Source organism: Natrix helvetica (genome assembly GCF_964273705.1).
Source record: "Natrix helvetica genome assembly, chromosome: 2".
In the NCBI taxonomy this organism is placed as follows: Eukaryota; Metazoa; Chordata; class Lepidosauria; order Squamata; family Natricidae; genus Natrix; species Natrix helvetica.
The window spans coordinates 286544170-286562506 of record NC_138552.1 but is presented as its reverse complement, the minus strand read 5'-3'; the positions used below and the strand labels follow the sequence as shown (position 1 = coordinate 286562506).

Here is an 18337-nt window from a genome sequence, read left to right as displayed (position 1 = left end):
AAGATGGTTTTAATGGTGGACAGGACCACATGGCTTGAGCCCTGAACAGAAAAGGTGATCACATGCTTCAATGTTGGTGGAGAAGAAGAGAAGGGAAGAGAAGAGCTTGCAGGGCTTTTTATAATCTGTTCAGCCCCACCTATCTGTTTCCTGTTCCTGTGTAAGAAATGTATTCTGATTGGTTTCCTCAACCCTCTAGGCTGAGTTTTGAATCCAGGTTTGGTTGAGTTCTCAGATGCCATGTGGTCAGTTGAGTAAAAGGCAATATTATCATGCCTTGATCCCATCCCCCTGGAGCTGATGGGAGAACTCTTTATTATGTAAAGTGGGCTAGCTTGGCCTTCTTAATGGCCCACTGACAAAGTGGGGATGGGCTGGAAGCTGCAGGAATTTACTTTGTGTTTAAAATGTGTTTCTCCCTTTTTCACATCCAGGAAAATATAATATTCTGCCTTTTCAATATTTTCTAGGATATTTCATTTTTCTGGGAGAGGGCTGGGTGATAACTTCCAACACTGCCAACATGCTACCAACATAAACCATGACTGATAACAGACCATAGATCTAAAACCTGTGAGAACATGAAATATGTCTTGTGGAAACACATCCTCATGCTCCAAGCCCCGTAGAGGCCATGTTATTTCAGCTCACAAAATTCAGTCACTAAAGATCAATTGCTCTAGACCAGTGTTTCTCAAACTTGGTGACTTTAAGTCCTGTGGACTTCAACTCCCAGAATTCCCTATGCTGGCTGGGGGATTCTGGGAGTTGAAGTCCACAGGACTTAAAGTCACCAAGTTTGAGAAACACTGCTCTAGACAGTTTATCCCTTATTTATTAAAAGTTGACCTTCGATAGCAAAGATGTTCTCACTGAGTTTCTCCTCTTCCAATGAACCAGCCACTGTCACAAACTGCTTTCTTCAATCTAATTGCTTTAAGAAACAATCTTCATTTCTCCACCAACAGTTTCTCCTTTACTTTGGTTTCTTATACTAAAAGGGGAAAGGGTGGAAGGAAGAGAGGGAAGAAAAGTTCAAAGATGGATAAAGAAAATTAGTATTGTGTATTAATAATACTAACATCTTTACAATTACAGTTAATCTTTACAATCAATGTCTATGGAGATTCACAATCATCCATGCGATGGCTGTCCCAACCTTTGGGGTGTTATAATCAATAAAGTATTAATAAATAGACTGACCCCAAAAGCTTTTCTCTCTCTCTTTCTCTCTCCCTCCCTCCCTCCCCTCTCTCAGACACACACCTACCTAGCTTTTCTATCTTACCTCCCTAAATTGCTACCTTATCTATCCTCTAGGTCACGGGTGTCCAAACTTGGGAACTTTAAGACTTGTGGACTTCAACTCCCAGAATTTCCCAGCCGGCTGGCTGGGGAATTCTGGGAGTTGAAGTCCACAAGTCTTAAAGTTCCCAAGTTTGGACACCCCTGCTCTAGGTAAAGGTAAAGGTTTCCTTCGCACATATGTGTTAGTCGTTCCTGACTCTACGGGGCGGTGCTCATCTCCATTTCAAAGCCGAAGAGCCAGCGCTGTCCAAGGACGTCTCCGTGGTCATGTGGCCGGCATGACTAAAGGCCGAAGGCGCATGGAACGCTGTTACCTTCCCACCAAAAGTGGTTCCTATTTTTCTACTTGCATTTTTACATGCTTTCAAACTGCTAGGTTGGCAGAAGCAGTGACAAGTAACGGGAGTTCACTCAGTTACGCGGCGCTAGGGATTCGAACCGCTGAACTGCCAATTTTCTGATCAACAAGCTCAGCGTCTCAGCCACTGAGCCACCGCGTCCCTGTATATTTTATAGGGGAATATTTGAAGGATCTGTTAGCAACTCTTTAAAAGAAGCCCTGTTTTCTCCCAGAACAAAGTCCAACATAACAGTGCTTAGTGCCCTCACTTGAACTCAGCTTGTTTCCATCTGTCCTTTTTTAGCAATCAACCTATTTACTGTTATGTTAGTTTTCATTGCCTGTGTGAGAACTCTGACACCCATCGATCATTTATCTGTCATTCATGTGCCCTTTTGACAACTACTCAAAAGAAAGCCAACTTGGCTGGAATTGTGACCCGATACATGGGAAGCACAGCAGGTAGGATAAAAAGACCATGCTTTATTGTGGGGGATCCTCGATGCTCTTTGAGTTTGGTTGTTTTCTTGCAGACATTTCATTACCCAACTAGGTAACATCATCATTTCCTCATTGGGTAATGAAATGTTTGCAACCAAACAAACACACTCAGAGAGCACCGAGGACGCCACTGTTTACCCTGAGCTACAGATACTGTCTTGAATGGGTACTTGTTTTATTGCTGTTTTGTTGGAGGTATTCAAGCAGAGGGTGAGGCATCATCAATCATCAATGTTTTCAACCGCGTCAGCTCTAAGATGTGTAGACTTCAACTCCCAGACCCTGGCCTAAGATATTTCTAAGTTGCAGCGCCTGTCCTATGAAATATCACTTCCCCCTGATGGCCCTGGCCTTTCTGTCCTTCCACGAGGCTCTAAAAACCTGGCTCTCCCCCCAAACATTGGGTCAGATTGTGAGATGAGTCTATATCAGGGGTCAGCAATCTGTGGCTCTGGAGCCACATGTGGCTCTTTCACCCTCTGCTGTGGCTCCCTGTCGCCAGTCGGCTCCATAATTGATAGGTTTAGGACAGATAGAGAAAAAAGGACACGGCACAGGAGGAAACTTTATGGTGGGGGAACCGGACTTCCGGTCGGAAGAGGAAAAAGGACACCATGCTAGGAGGAGACTCTATGGTGGGAGAACCGGACTTTCGGTCGGCTCCAGAATTGAATGGGGGGGCTTCCGGTTAGGATCTTTGTGGCTTTTTGAGTATTTAAGGTTGCTGACCCCTGGTCTATGTAGCAGTGTTTTTCCACCCTCAACAACTTTAAGATGAATTCTGGGATTTGAAGTTCACACATCTCAAGGTTGCTGAAACTGAGAAACGCTGCTATACAGACTGTAAGAGCCTTGAACGAAATATGCGCTGCTTGGCCTTGATTGGCTCTGTTATGGTTATCTCTGTTATCCCATTAACCTGTGGTTTGTATGTTCCAAAGGTTTATTATATTATGGTGACGGCAGCAAGAATACTTCATGCACACACAAAAAATGGAAGAACACTTTGATTTCCACAATGGACAAATGGCTGCAAAAGTTTATGGAGTTAGCAGAGATGGTTCAACTGACTGCTTTGATTAAAGAAAAGAGTACAATTACTTTTATTTCTGTTTGGAAACCACTTCTGGACTTTGTGCTTGAGGTGGAAAAAAAATGAACCTTTGATTTTGGGTTTTGCTGTTTAGATAGGTTTGTTGTTAAACAAATGGCTAGGGTATATTACTATGTAAAAGTAAAAAAGTTGAGGTTGTATGTTATTATCTTATTTTACTGTGCCAAAAGGAGTCAGAAGTCAATGCCTTTTGTTTATTTTCTTCCTTTTACCTTTCACATTTTAATTTCCCCCTTTTCCTTCCCTATTTTCCCGTCAGTTTCATTTTTGTTAATTTCTGTATTTTATTCGTTGATAAACGAATAAAAAAATACTTGAATCCATGATCCTTATGGTTAGGTATCCACAGCAGGGTTTCTCAGCTACCTAAACACATCTGTCACCTTCCTGGGAACTGACCCAGATTTAAAGAGTTTGGAGCCAGATATTCAACAGCAGTTGCCCAGCCAGGTGAATCCAGTTTATTGCTGGACAGCAGCTCCTTTGAACATCTGGCAAAGATGATAGGATGCAGAAACACTTACTTTGTCCATCACCCAGTCAGCATCTTGGATGGCCCTTTTAATAATCTGCTGAATCCTCTCAGGACTATCTTCATCGGCATGAACTTTGAAACTCTGTAAATAGACAATTATATAAATCAATTACCGTATTTTTCGGAGTATAAGACACACCTTTTTTCATCAAAAAAGAAGGTAAAAACCTGGGTGCGTCTTATACACTGAATACAGCATTTTTGGCCTCCTGAAACCCCACCCCTTCACCAAAATGGCCGTGAATAGCCTTTAGGAGGCTTCCAGAGTGCTCCTGGGGGCTGGGTAGGGTAAAAATGAGCGAAAAACAGGCTGTTTTTTCCAGCCCCCAGGACCACTCTATAAGCCTCCTAAAGGCGTTTTTTTGACAAAAAAACGGGCCAGTTTTCACGAAAAACAGGCCATTTTTGGGAGGTCTGCAGAGTGCAAAAACGTATTTTTTTAATTTGCCTCTTCAAAATCTTGGTGCGTCTTATACTCCGAAAAATATGGTACCCTTGCCATGGGTCAGTAAAGTAGCCAGCAACGGATCATACAGTGGGTGATAAGAGACGTTAAGGATATATATTCAAACAATTCAGACAGTGAGGGCAAGCTTATTGGTGACATGGACAGCATACATATTTTAAATGATTCTCTAATCCTTTGCATCGGGATGGAGTTGGGGTGACTGAATGGAACTATACAATACAATACAATAGTAGAGTTGGAAGGGACCTTGGAGGTCTTCTAGTCCAACCCCCTGCCTAGGCAGGAAACCCTATACCGTTTCAGACAGATGGCTATCCAACATCTTCTTAAAGACTTCCAGTGTTGGGGCATTCACAACTTCTGGAGGCAATGAACTGAGCACTTACAGGCTGGATATCCTTCCTGATGCCTACGTGGTGTTCACAGCAGATATTTTCTCTTTGCGCCCAGAGAGAGAAATATCTGCCGCTTCGTGGGGTCGAACTCACAGTCTCCTGAGCGAGAGCTCCACCTCTAGGCCACCACACCGCTTGGTGAGATGGACAGCATATAACAGAATAGAATAACAGAATAACAGAGTTGGAAGGGACCTTGGAGGTCTTCTAGTCTAACCCCCTGCTTAGACAGGAAACCCTACACCACTTCAGACAAATGGATATCCAACATCTTCTTAAAAACTTCCAGTGCTAGAGCACCCAAAACTTCTGAAGGTAAGTTGTTCCACTAATTAATTGTTTTAACTGTCAGGAAATTTCTCCTCAGTTCTAAGTTGCTTCTCTCCTTGATTAGTTTCCACCCATTGCTTCTTGTTCTACACTCAGGTGCTTTGGAGAATAGCTTGACTCCCTCTTCTTTGTGGCAATCCCTGAGATATTAGAAGACTGCTATCATGTCTCCCCTAGTCTTTCTTTTCATTAAACTAGACATATCCAGTTCCTGCAACCATTCTTCATATGTTTTAGCCTCCAGTCCTCTAATCATCTTTGTTGCTCTTCCATGCTGGCTGAGGAATTCAAGAAATTGTACCCCAAAATCTTAAAAGTTGCCAAGGCTGGACATGCCTGCTCTAGGCCTTGAGCAAGAGCAGTGATGGTCCTCTTAAGAGATGTTTGGTCTAGTGGTCTGTGTGGTGCTTTTTCTAGACTTTGTTTTTCTTTTTTAAGCCATCCATATCGCATTTCTGGTTTTGTAAGCCACACAGAGCCTACTCATGATATCAAACTATCAATAAATTTTGAAAAAAAACCATTGGTCCCACTGCGTTGCTTTTCTGAGCATCAGGAACAAGGTCAAGAAGAGTCATCCTGAGGAACAATAAGTAGCTATTGCATGCTGTCAGAGAAGCGAAGAAGTTCAGATGACAGAGCCATGTACAAATTCTTCTGAGGAAGTGTGTGAAAGAGAGAGAGACAGAGAGAGGGAGACAGAGAGATCAGCTGCTGGTGCCTTTCATCCAGCCGTGTGAAAATCTACGTAACTGCGCTATGTTAGCAGAGACCACACCATGAGTAATCAGGGCCCAAGCGGAAGGAAGGAAGACATTTGACAACAGAAATTATTTCTGATGACCAAAATAGCAACTGGGAAGGTTTTTTCCCTTCCATAATCCTAACCTTATGTAAACAATAAGGGGATGGAGTGGGTGGGAATGGAGGCGTGAGATCCAACTGGAGAAGGTTGACCTTCCAAAGAGGACTTCTCCACGCAAAATAGCACCAGACTGGAATGACTCTACTTCTTCTTGGTTTTTGTTTGAAGGAACACCCCACTTTCATGATAGAACAGTTTGATCTAACGCCTTGCTCAACAATAGGGTTGCAAATGAGAGAGAGGGTTCCGTTGCTAGGACATGACCTCCAGCAACAGTAAAGTGGGCTACTTCAGAGCCTGGTTAAGCTCTTTGCAGCCATAAAGCACACTGCATGTTTCCCAGATCCACCTCTCTACGATTGGAAGTTGTAAACCGGTGTTAAGCAGGAAATTTAAAACCAATGAACCAGGGTTGGGTTCCGGCAGGCAGTACTGCCGGTTCGCTCGTGTGCGCGCTTTGCTCAGTGCAGTCAAAATTGTTCTACGCATGCGCACAACTGAAAAACAAGATGGCAGCACCACTGGCGCTGCCCGGGGAACCGGTTTGAGGGCGTGGCAGGCCTGGGTCGCTGCCAGTTCCAGTGACCCAAGTCGCCAAACCAGTCCAAACCAGTTCAAACTGGCTGAACCAGTCCAAACTGGTAGGAACCCACCACTGCAGTAGATCTCAACTCCAAGAATGCTAGCTGGGTAGTTCTGGGAATTGAAGTCCAAAGGTCTTAAAGCAGGGGTGTCCAAACTTGGGAACTTTAAGACTTGTGGACTTCAACTCCCAGAATTCCCCAGCCAGCCATGCTGGGTGGGGAATTCTGGGAGTTGAAATCCACAAGTCTTAAAGTTCCCAAGTTTGGACATCCCTGTCTTAAAGTGACTGAGATTGAGAAACACTGATCCAGATCAACTTCTGAAAAGGCCACCAAGGAAAACCACAGGGACGCTACTCACCATACCTGTTGGATTGTGTGCTTGTAATGATCCTGATGGTTTTTTTCAGGAAGGACCCTACAGCAACGAAGCAGGTAGCGGTACAACTGTAGAGGGGTCTTCACCAATTCTGCCCCTGGGAGGGGAGCCATCCTCCACCCATCAACTGTGGAAAGAAAGAAGACAGCATGATGAAGCTCAATCACCTTCTAGATTGCCCAAGGAACTCCAATGCCTGCAACAGAGAAGGTGTAGATCAGGGCAGAGGTGGTATTCTACCGGTTCGGACCGGATCGCCGAACCAGTAGCGGAAATCAGTGCTGGCTCCACCTACCCGTGCCCAGCTCTATGGCCTTCCATTTAGGTCATTTTTTTCGCCAAAAGTGCATGCATGGAAAGATTTGCACAGGTGCGGAGGTGGCATGTGTAAGCGAAGCTAGTGTGCTCATGCTCACATTTGTGACCAGTAGGGAAGGTAAGTGTATAACACCCCTGGATTAGGGGTGTCAAACTCAAGGCTTGGGGACCAGATCCAGCCCGCGGGGTGCTTAGATCTGACCAGCGGGGCCACCCTGGAAAGAGCGAAGGACTGGTCCACAGTGCCTCTGCCAGCAAAAACGGAGCTCAGGAGCTCATTTCCGCTGGCAGAGCACTCGGGCCACCACAGGCACCCCCAACACGAGTGACGTCAAGCTGGCCACGCCCACCCCAGTCAAAGACAACCCTGATGCAGCCCTCAATGAAAACGAGTTTGACACCCCTGGTGTAGATCATGGAATCGGCAGGCAAGGGATAGTTTGAGATCGTGGCTGAAATCAAGAGTTCATGTGCCACCATCAGGATCTGGAAGAACCTCCCTCACCTTGGGCCTCCTGAACTCCATGCAGTACAATTCCCAGAGTTCTTAGCCTGCACAGGGATCAGCTATTTCTGACTCCAAATTGCAAAGTTGCAGTATGTTGCATCTTTGAGCACCGCATGAGAAAATGCAGTTTAGTAAGAGAACAACTTCTTGAATCCCTCAGCCGATTATGGAAGAGCAACCAAGATGATTAAAAATAAGTTTTTAAGTGACGCCCCTGTACTTGTTAAATCATTAACATGGTTGTTAAGGGAATCTGGCTCCCCCATTGACTTTGCTTGTCAGAAGGTCGCAAAAAGGTGATCACAGGGGACAATAAAACCGTCATAAATATGAATCAGTTGCCAAACACCTGGATTTCGATCGTGCGACCATAGAGAGGCTGCAATGATAATAAGTGTGAAAACCGGTCAGAAGTCACTTTTTTTCAGTACCGTTGTAACTTCAAATGGTCACTAAACAAATGGTTGTGTCCTGACCTAGGCTTCCCAAGAGCACGAAGCCGACTCCTCGTCCCGATAAAACCCCTTTTATTTAGGTTAAAGGGAATTCCTCTCCAGCAAAGTCCCGGAAAACAGTCTTTCATGAGATTTCACCACTACGGATCTTTATCAGGTTTGGAGAGCTGCCAGGCCAATATCTTCTAAATGCCACGCTGTAGCAGCAATTACTCTGCAAGAAGTCAGGAACGGATCTTTACCCTAATGAATTGAACTAATTGTCTCCTGCAAACTCCCCTCCCCTTTCACTCCTCTTTGTTCCCTATGGGAGGGGCCATTCACCGTCCACCTGTGGTTTTGCTCCCGAGTCAGCATTTGTTCCTTAACTGTTCTTTTCTCCTTGCAGCTCTGCACATGTGCACACTGGGAACAGGCTCCAGCTGTTCTTCTGGCCTACTGATCTCCAACTCCGAAGGCAGCTGATAACTGTCGGATGGCCCTGGCTCCATCTCTGCCTCTGATGTAGAGCCCTCATCAGAACCTTCCCCAGACTCCAGGACTGGCCCAGGTTCCTCCCCAACCTCCTCACTGTCTGAGTCTGCCACAAGCTCCGCTGGCCGCTGGTGAGCCACAACAGGTTGTAAGCTACCTGTAACTCAGATACTGCAACCGAAACCAAATGAAGCAGGCCACGTATTAATTGCTATGAACGGCTGCTCACGTACAACCTCATGTTGTGGGTCCTTGTGTCAGCTGCCAAAAAGCTTCCAAGTCTGGTTAGTCATGAGGGCTTTGTGGTTTTTAAAGAAATGACTCAACATGCAGCACCCCCACAATCCTTGTGAATTTCCTCTTTAATTAACCTATAAGCAAGAAGCACTTCTTTCTGCGGTTCAGATCCATTTAAGTCAAAGAGCAATTTCCTAAGGCATTCACACCGGTCTCTGCTGGACTCTCTCACCTTCCCCTTTGTCCTTCTGGTAAGCAGACTACAGGTAGTGTTCTGACCGAGGCTTCCCAAGAGCATGCAGCAAACTCTTTGTCCCGACAAAAAACCCTTTTATTAATTTACTGTGAATTCTGCTCATTTGCATCCAGCAAAGTCTTTCAAGGGAGGATTTACAGCCACAGACTTTATCTGGCTTGGAGAGCTGACAGGCCGATATCTGCAAAACGTGGCAAGGAGTTTAGGAGAGTCCAAACCAATTAAGCGAACTGATTGTCTCCTGCAAACTCCACTCCCCTTTCGCTCCTCTTTTATTCCCTATGGGAGGGGCCATTCACCGTCCACCTGTCGCCTTACTCTCAAGTCGACCCCTGTTCTTTAGCTGTTCCCTTTGTCTGGCAACTATGGGCATGCGCCCACTGGGAACAGGCTGCAGCTGTTCTGATACTGAAGGCAGCTGATAACTGTCAGACGGCCCTGTCCCCATCTCTGTCTCCGACGCAGAGCCCTCATCAGAGCTTTTCCCAGACTCCAGGACTGGCCCATGTTCCTCCCCAACCTCCTCACTGTCCAACTCTGCTGCCAGCTTTGCTGGCCGCTGGGAGGCCACAACAGGTAGTCCTTGACCTACGACCACAATTGAGCCCAAAAGTTATGTCATTAAGTGAAACATTTGTTAGGGGTGATTTTGCCCCATTTTATGACCTTTTATGACAGTTGTTAAGTGAATCACTGCAGTTGATGAGTTAGTAGCCCGGTTGTTAAGTGACTCTGGTTTCCCCATTGATTTGGCTTGTCAGAAGGTCGCAAAACATGACTTTGGCACCAGGGGTGACTTTCCTACCGGCATTACTACTGGTTCGGCATGCAAAAAAAAAAAGTCTCAACGTGGTTTTGATCCTGTGGCAACCAAAACTGTGTATTTTTAATACATTGATTTATAATGTTATTGTAATACTTTAACAAGGTTCACCCAAGAGTTCTTGGGAAATATGGCAGTAAAAAAAATAACAATAATAAATGAATTAGTAAGACAAGGCTAAGCATGATTTGGAGGGACTATTATCTAAAACCAGCTCTGATTTACTACTCATTTGTTCCAGCCTGTTCCAGCTTGAAATTTTAATAGTATTAAAAGTCATGCCGCAAATGCATAGACGTATAGATATATTTTGTGGGTGGGCAATGTAGCAAGAGCACTTAGACTTATATACCGCTTCGCAGTGCTTTGCAGCCCTCTCTAAGCGGTTTACAGAGTCAGCCTCTTGCCCCCAACAATCTGGCTCCTCATTTTACCCACCTTGGAAGGATGGGAGGCTGAGTCAACCTTGAGCCTGGTGAGCTTCAAACTGCCAAATTGCAGGCAGCCGGCAGTCAGCAGAAGTAGCCTGCAGTACTGCACTCTAACCACTGCGCCACCATGGCTCATATCACCCTTACTTATCACTTTAATAAGCAAACTTATAAAGCCACCCATTTTTCTAAAAGAAATCTGAACTGACACCCACCTTGGAATATTTTTTGGTCCCTGCTCTTCATCTGATTGGCTGCGAGTCCCAATATTGCAGGATTAACTACCTAATTTATGTAACCTACAGACAAAACTTGATTTTTGCCATGCAAATGTCACATTTTCTCACTTTGGAATCACAGCTCAGATCTGTGGGCTGCCTCCCCCCCTTTTTTGTGTGTATTTGACTCATTGTGTTGAGCTAAAAAGGAGTAGTAGGAAGCAACCTTATGTAGAGATGGGGACAATTACTGTACTTGGGGAAATTATCTAAAGTAGAGTGAACTTTTTTTTTTTAAAGGGTTTTGAGAAGAAAGACCAAGGACTGAACGCAGTCCCCAAAATAGCCTCTTTGCTCCTATTGTCCTCGACTTAGGATCACAACCGAGCCAAAATTTCTGTTTCTAAGCAAGATAACTATTAAGTGAGTTTTACCCCATTTTATGATCTTCCTGGCCTTGGAGGAACATTGTCCATGATGTCGTGATGGGTCGGACACGACTTCGCAACTAACAACAACAAATGATCTTTCTTGCCACAGTTGCTAAGTGGATCACGGCAGTTGCTAAGTTAGTAATACAGTTGTTAAGTGAATCTGGCTTTCCCATTGATTTTGCTCGTCAGGAGGTCGCAAAAGGGATCCCATGACCACCAGGACACGCAACTGTCATAAATATGAGCCAGTTGCCAAGCCTCTGAATTTTGATTGTGTGGCCATGGAGATGATGCAATTGTTATAAGTGTAAAAAATGGTCATAAGTCACCCTTTTTAGTGCCGTTGTAACTTCTAAATGAATGGTTGTATGTTAAAGACTGTATTGGAGGGAGGGCCAGTTTTGCACCCATGCACTTCTGCATACATACTTTCTTGTCTACACTAGACTTCTCATGCTAATGTGGGAAGTTTTATATCAAATTATTCTTCTAAGACGAACATTTTTACTTAAAATGGAGCTCTGGATTTTAAAACAAGTGGCAACATTTCAGTCTCTTGGAAATCTGCTCTGGGTCACAACTATTCTTTTAAGGTAGAGAAAAGTACAGGTAGTCCTCGATTTACGACCACAATTGACCCCAAAATTTCTGTTGCTAAGTGACACTTGTTAAGTGAGTTTTGCCCCATTTTACGACCTTTCTTGCCACGGTTGTTAAGTGAATCCCTGCCGTTGTTAAAAGTTGGCAACACGGTTGTTAAGTGAATCTGGCTTCCCCATTGACTTTGCTTGACAGGAGGTCACAAAAGGGGATCACCTGAGCCCTCCGAGACACTGCAACCGTCATAAATGTGAGACAACAGCCAAAGTCTGAATTTTGGTCAGGCAACGTTGCGGATGTTGCAAGGGCCGGGTGAAAAACGGTCATAAGTCCCTTTTTCCTTTGATATTGTAACTTTGAACGGTCACTTGTAAGTCGAGGACTATCTATACTATCAGTTTGCAGAGCCTTTTAAAAAAACCAATCTTTACCCCAGTCTTATGATTTTGGCATTTCTTTTCCCCCTCCCTGAATCTTCATGAGCTCTTGGCAAGATTTCATGTAATGTGAAGGAGCGAAGTAACAAAATTTCAGCCCGTTTAAAACTAAATCTTTTTTGAAAAAACTAAATTGAGCAATAGATATTTACTAAATCAAGCGTATATATATATATAAATATATATATAGGGCCGGACTTCATAGCAGACTCCTGGGCATTTGGGGTGACAATTTAATTCTTTGCTTTCCTCCAGCACGCATCCTTCAGCAGCCCACCCACTTTATGCCCTCCGCCCGCTCCCCAAACGACCCCCGTGCATTGCAACTCCTTGTCTTTACAGATACGACCTTTGTCAATTCGCTTACCCAGCCTCCTCGGGACGCATGCGCAATACTGGCTTTCCAGCCGGGCTTCGCAAGTCGACTTTGGACAACATAGAGATAAGAATAATATAGAGATAGGAATAAAGTAGAGGACACTTCCCCCACCCTTCTTACCATCCTACCCCATGCTGCCTGGGGAATTCTGGGAGTTGAAGTCCACACATCTTAAAGTTGTCAAGGTTGAATAAGATTGCTCTAAGGCAGGCGTGTCCAAACTTGGGAACTTTAAGACTTGTGGACTTCAACTCCCAGAATGGGAGCTGGCTGGGGAATTCTGGGAGTTGAAGTCCACAAGTCTTAAAGTTCCCAAGTTTGGACACCCCTGCTCTAAGGACTGCAGCAGTGGTGAAATTCTTTTTTTTTTTTTACTACCGGTTCTGTGGGCCTTGCTTGGTGAGCATGGCAGGGGAAGGATACTGCAAAAATCCCTATTCCCTCCCGACTCCAAGGAAAAGATATTGCAAAATCTCCATTCCCACCCCATTCTGGGACCACTCAGAGGTGAACTACTCAAAATTTCCGCTACCGGTGCTCCAGAATCTGTCAGAAACTGCTGAATTTCACCCTGGACTGCAGCCAAGAAATTAAAAGAGGCTTGCTCCTGGGGAGGAAAGCTATGACAAATCTAGACAGCATACTAAAAAGCAGAGACATCACGCTGCCAACAAAAGTGTTCATAGTCAAGGCTATGGTTTTCCAGTTGCAATGTATGGCTATGAAAGTTGGACACTAAGAAAGGCTGAGCGCCAAAGAATGGAGGCCTTTGAACTCTGGTGCTGGAGAAGACTTCTGTGAGTCCCTTGGACCGCAAGGAGATCCAATCGGTCAGTCCTAGAGGAGATCAACCCTGACTGCTCTTTAGAAGGCCAGATCCTGAAGAGAAAACTCACATACTTTGGCCACCTAATGAGAAGGAAGTACTCACTGGAGAAGAGCCTCATGCTGGGAACGATGGAGGGCAAAAGAAGAATGGGACGACAGAGAATGAGGTGGCTGGATGGAGTCACCAAAGCAGAAGGCATGAGCTTAAATGGACTCCAAAGGATGGTAGAGGACAGGAAGGCCTGGAGGAATGTTGTCCATGGGGTCACGATGGGTCGGACATGACTTCACAACTAACAACAACAAAGAGGTTCATATTACCATTTTAAAAGGGGGAGAAGCATCACTGATTTTTTTAGCCATCTCAAATCCTCAGAGTCTAGGTCAGTGTTTCCCAATTTTAGCCATGATGTGGATTTCAATTCCCAGAATGCCCCATTGAAGTCCACAAATCTTTAAACGGCTGCAGCTGGGAAACATTAATCGGAAAGAAAAAGAGGAGAGGAATATTATACCTGCTGCTCAGTCAGATTAAAGCAAAATTCTCACCTTCAAGTCACATTATCTGCTGTGAACCTTTGTAATTTTGAAAAAACTTCAAATAAAGTTATTATAACCGGTCTTTTACCATATTTTCTATCTTATCTTTTTCTATCTCTATATTGCCAGCAACCAGCTAAGATAGACGTAAGGCAGAGACAGTGCGCCCTCTAGTGGACAAAGTGAAGTTCATCTTCACTTGAGAATTAAACTTCTGTAAAGAGGCTGTTAGTTTATGTACCAGGTACTCCTCGACTTACAACCACTATTGAGCCCCAATTTTTTGTTGTTAAGTGAGACATTTTGCTAAATGAATTTTGCCCCGTTTTACGACCTTTCTGGCCACAGTTGTTAAGTGAATCACTGCAGTTGTCTATGGAGATTCTCAGTCATCCAGGTCATGGTTGTCCCAAAGGTGCTTTTTTTCAAGAGGCAACTGGACTTTCTGTTTTTTCTTTGAAGACCTTTCACTTCTCATCCAAGAAGCTTCTTCAGCTCTCAACGACAATCACTGCAATTGTTAAGTTAGTAATACAGTTGTTAAGTGAATCTGTCTTCCCCCATTGACTTTGCTTGTCAGAACATCACAAAAGGTGATAGAATATAATAGAAATAGAATTCTTTATTGGCCAAGTGTGATTGGACACACAAGGGATTTGTCTTCGGTGCATCTGCTCTCAGTGTACATAAAGGAAAATATACATTTGTCATGAATCATAAGGTACAATACTTAATGATAGTCATAGGGTACAAATAAGCAATCAAATCATACTAGGAAACAATCAATATAAATCGTAAGATACAAGCAACAAAGCTACAGTCACATAGTCATAAGTGGGAGGAGATGGGTGATAGGAACGATGCGAAAATTAATAGTAATAGTAATGCAGACTTAGTAAATAGTTTGACAGTGGTGAGGGAATTATGTGTTTAGCAGAGTGATGGCATTTTGGGAAAAACTGTCCTTGTGTCAAGTTGTTCTGGTGTGCAGTGTTCTATAGCATCGTTTTGAGAGTGGGAGTTGAAACAATTTATGTCCAGGATGTGAGGGGTCCATAGATACTTTCACAGCCCTCTTTTTAGACTCGTGCAGTGTGCAGTTCCTCAATGGAAGGCAGGTTGGCAGTAATAGTTTTTTCTGCAGTTCTAATTATCCCTCGAAGTCTGTGTCTGTCTTGTTGGGTTGCAGAACCAAACCAGACAGTTAGGGACGTGCAGATGACAGACTTAATAATTCCTCTGTAGAACTGAATCAGCGGCTCGTTGGACAGTTAGAGCTTCCTGAGTTGGCGCAGAAAGAACATTCTTTGTTGTGCTTTTTTTATAATGTTTCTGATGTTATGTGTCCATTTTAGGTCTTGAGATATGATAGAACCTAGAAATTTGAAGAATTGATCACATGACCCCAGGATACTGCAACCTTCAAAAACACGAATCAATTGCCAAGCATCTGGATTTTCATTGTGTGACCAGGGAGATGCGGCAACACTCAAAAGTGTGAAAAACAATGGTTAAGTCACTTTGTTCCATGCCATTGTAACTTTGAACGGTCACTAAATGAACTGTTGTAAGTCGAGGACTACCTGTATTTACAGTACTAAAGGCAAGCTGTGCTGATTTACTGACGAGAGTAAAGCCAGTGGCACTTGTTTATAAGCACTGTTTATAATATTTACTGTATTTTTCGGAGTATAAGACGCACCAGAGTATAAGACGCACCAGGATTTTGAAGAGGTAAATTTTTAAAAAAGTTTTTGCACTCTGCAGGCCTCGCTTTTTGTGAAAAACAGGGCATGCAGAGAATTTGAGAGGCCTGCAAAGTGCTCCTGGGGGTTGGGGGGGGGCAAAAATGAGCAAAAAATGGCCCATTTTTCATGAAAACGGGCCCATTTTTTGCCCCCCAAAAGGGCATGCGTAACCTTTAGGAGGATTGTAGAGTGCTCCGGGGGGGGGGATAAAACGAGCAAAAAACAGCCTGTTTTTCGCTCATTTTTACCCTCCCCAGCCCCCAGGAGCACTTTGCAGGCCTCCCAAACCCTCTGCCTGTCCATTTTTGTGAAGGGGGCGGGGTTTCGGGAGGCCAAAAATGCTGTATTCAGTGTATAAGACACGCCCAGATTTTTACACTCTTTTGGGGTGGGCGCGTCTTATACTCCGAAAAATACGGTATTAAAGCTTTTTACAGGAATCAAAGACAAACCTGAACAAAATAGATGAAGAGAGTTGAGAAGAAAGAAGAAAGGCTGAAAAAACCAGGAAGAAATAGCACCGAGCAATGTTTCTCAATCTTAGCGATTCTTCAGATGTGTGGACTCCAATTCCAGGAAACTCTGCCAATCCTACTCATCTGCAAAGGAACCAGATGAGATCAGGAAAGATTAATCTGCCATGAAGTCGAGGGCTGCTGGGAGATTATGCTATCATCATCCCTTTGAAGTTGGTCAGGTCAAGAAACATTACATAGACTCCATTCTAGGAATGCTACTTGATTGATGAAGGGCGCAATTAGAGACTCCGGAAACCTGTCCTAATTTCTCTTTGACTATCTGATGTGGAAGAAAATCAAGGCAAGGCTGCTTTGAGTTTCTTTCAGTCTCCTGTCTACGTTTGCCTTCCATGGCTTGGCTGTATCTTCATTAAAGACGGCGCTAATCTCCTTACAATTAGGCAGCACTAGGGAAGACCTGTCCTGTCCTGCCCTACCCTATCCATCAGCAACTGGAGCTTCCGGGTGCTCTTCAAGGGCAGCCCCATGTAGAGAGTGTTACAATAGTCAAGACGGAAAGTGACTAAGGCAGGAGTGTCCATGACTGGCAGGGGAATTCTGGGAGTTGAAGTCCACAAATCTTAACGTTCCCAAGTGTGAACATCCCTGGACTAAGGCATGTGTGACTGAGACTATTCTATCCTGCCTCTTTTTAATATTAAGAATAAAGAATATTTTAATCTGGGGAAGGGGTTTTTTCTCTCCATTGGGAACATCAAATCTGGGTCATAACTACCTTCAAATCTGGGATCTGCTGTAACTTCAAAGAGTTGCTAACAGATCAGTTGTAAGCCGAGGACTACCGGTACTTGTAGGGAAAAATATACGAAAACCACCTTTAGTTGCCTCCTTCTGTGCCCTACCACTTGGTGATCCTTTTGCCTCTGAAGCAGAGGTAGTATTCAGCAGGTTCTGACCAGTTCTGGAGAACCGGTAGCGGAAATTTTGAGTAGTTCGGAGAACCGGCAAATACCACCTCAGGCTGGCCTCGCCCCATCTATTCTCTCCCTCCCAAATCTCAGCTGATCGGGAGGGAATGGGGATTTTGCAGTAACCTTCCCCTGCCATCCCCACCAAGCCATGCCATGGCCAGCAAGCCACGCTCACAGAACCAGTACTAAAAAAATTTGAATCCCACCACTGTTGTGAAGGCCAGGGACTGAATGCCCAAGTGATGCTTGTCCTTTGTAACTGAGCAGCCGTCCTTTCTCCCTATATATATATTTAGGCAGGACTTTTTTGTGCCTTGCCACACCCAGTTTATCCTCTAGCACAGGGGTGTCCAAACTTGGCAACTTTAAGACTTGTGGATTTCAACTCCCAGAATTCCCCAGCCAGCAGAGCTGGCTGGGGAATTCTAGGTGTTGAAGTCCACAAGTCTTAAAGTTGCCAAGTTTGGACACCCCTGCTCTAGCAAAACCTATTTGGCTACAGCTGGAGCTGCTGTGCGGTTAATAGAGAACCTGCTGCTGCAGTTAATACAAACCTGGTGGGTTAATGAGCAACAAACCTGAACCACGCTGGCTTTGGGGAATAAAGAGAAGTAATTGTCCCTTTTAAGCGTAAGAAGAAGAAGAAGAAAAACAAGTGGAAATCACAAACACCCTTCTGGAGTTTTTCTGCTTGCCTGGCCAATTAGGAGTGGAAACTGAGCTTGGATTTCAGAAGTGGGAAGGAAGGAAGGAAGGAAGGAAGGAAGGAAGGAAGGAAGGAAGGAAGGAAGGAAGGAAGGAAGGAAGGAAGGAAGGAAAGTTAGCACCCACACTTCTTAGAAGAATGAAATATGTTAGAACAGTGATAGCTAACCTTTTTCTCCTTGCATGCCAAAATTGTGACCGCGCACTACCGCACATGTGTGTATGCCCACACCCACAATGCAATGCGCTCGCCCCCTGCACCTCTGCACACACACTTATGTGCATGCATGTGCCCCCCCCACGTGGCACACTCGGCCTCCCGCACACGGGGTGTGCGTATTTTCACCCTCCCCAGACTCCGGAGGCCCTCCCTAAAGCCTCCTGTCACCAAAAACAGAGTGCCACACACACACTCCCATGAGACCACCACGCATGTACATGCACATGTGGGAATGCATGCATGTGCATCTCCTGCATGCGTGGCAGAGACCTGAAAATCAGCTGACCGGTGAGAGGTGCACGCCCATGTGCGGTGGAGCTAAGGTGGGCGACGGCTTGCATGCCTGCAGAGAGGGCTGCGCATGCCACCTGTGCCCACCTGCCATAGGTTCGCCATCCCTGTTCTAGGAACTATTAAAAAGGCAGGTTATTTCCCCTAAAAGAGGAATGGAAACCT

The 18337-nt window shown here is 44.7% G+C and overlaps 1 protein-coding gene across 2 annotated transcripts in view; it reads right to left on the bottom strand.

Moving 5' to 3' along the window:
- Positions 1–827: 827 nt before the first annotated feature.
- Positions 828–18337, bottom strand: part of LYRM9 (LYR motif containing 9) — a 403766-nt gene continuing 386256 nt past the window's right edge. The window contains exons 1-4 of one of the 2 annotated variants that reach the window (XM_081944365.1): positions 12379–12442; positions 6808–6947; positions 3788–3880; positions 828–994 (exon numbers count right to left, since the gene is read on the bottom strand). In XM_081944365.1, coding sequence (XP_081800491.1) covers positions 977–994; positions 3788–3880; positions 6808–6933 — 237 coding nt within the window. In that variant the 5' untranslated portion in view covers positions 6934–6947; positions 12379–12442 and the 3' untranslated portion in view covers positions 828–976. Of the gene's footprint in view, positions 995–3787; positions 3881–6807; positions 6949–12378; positions 12443–18337 lie in introns of those variants that run through there. The other variant, XM_081944366.1, reaches the window with a different exon arrangement.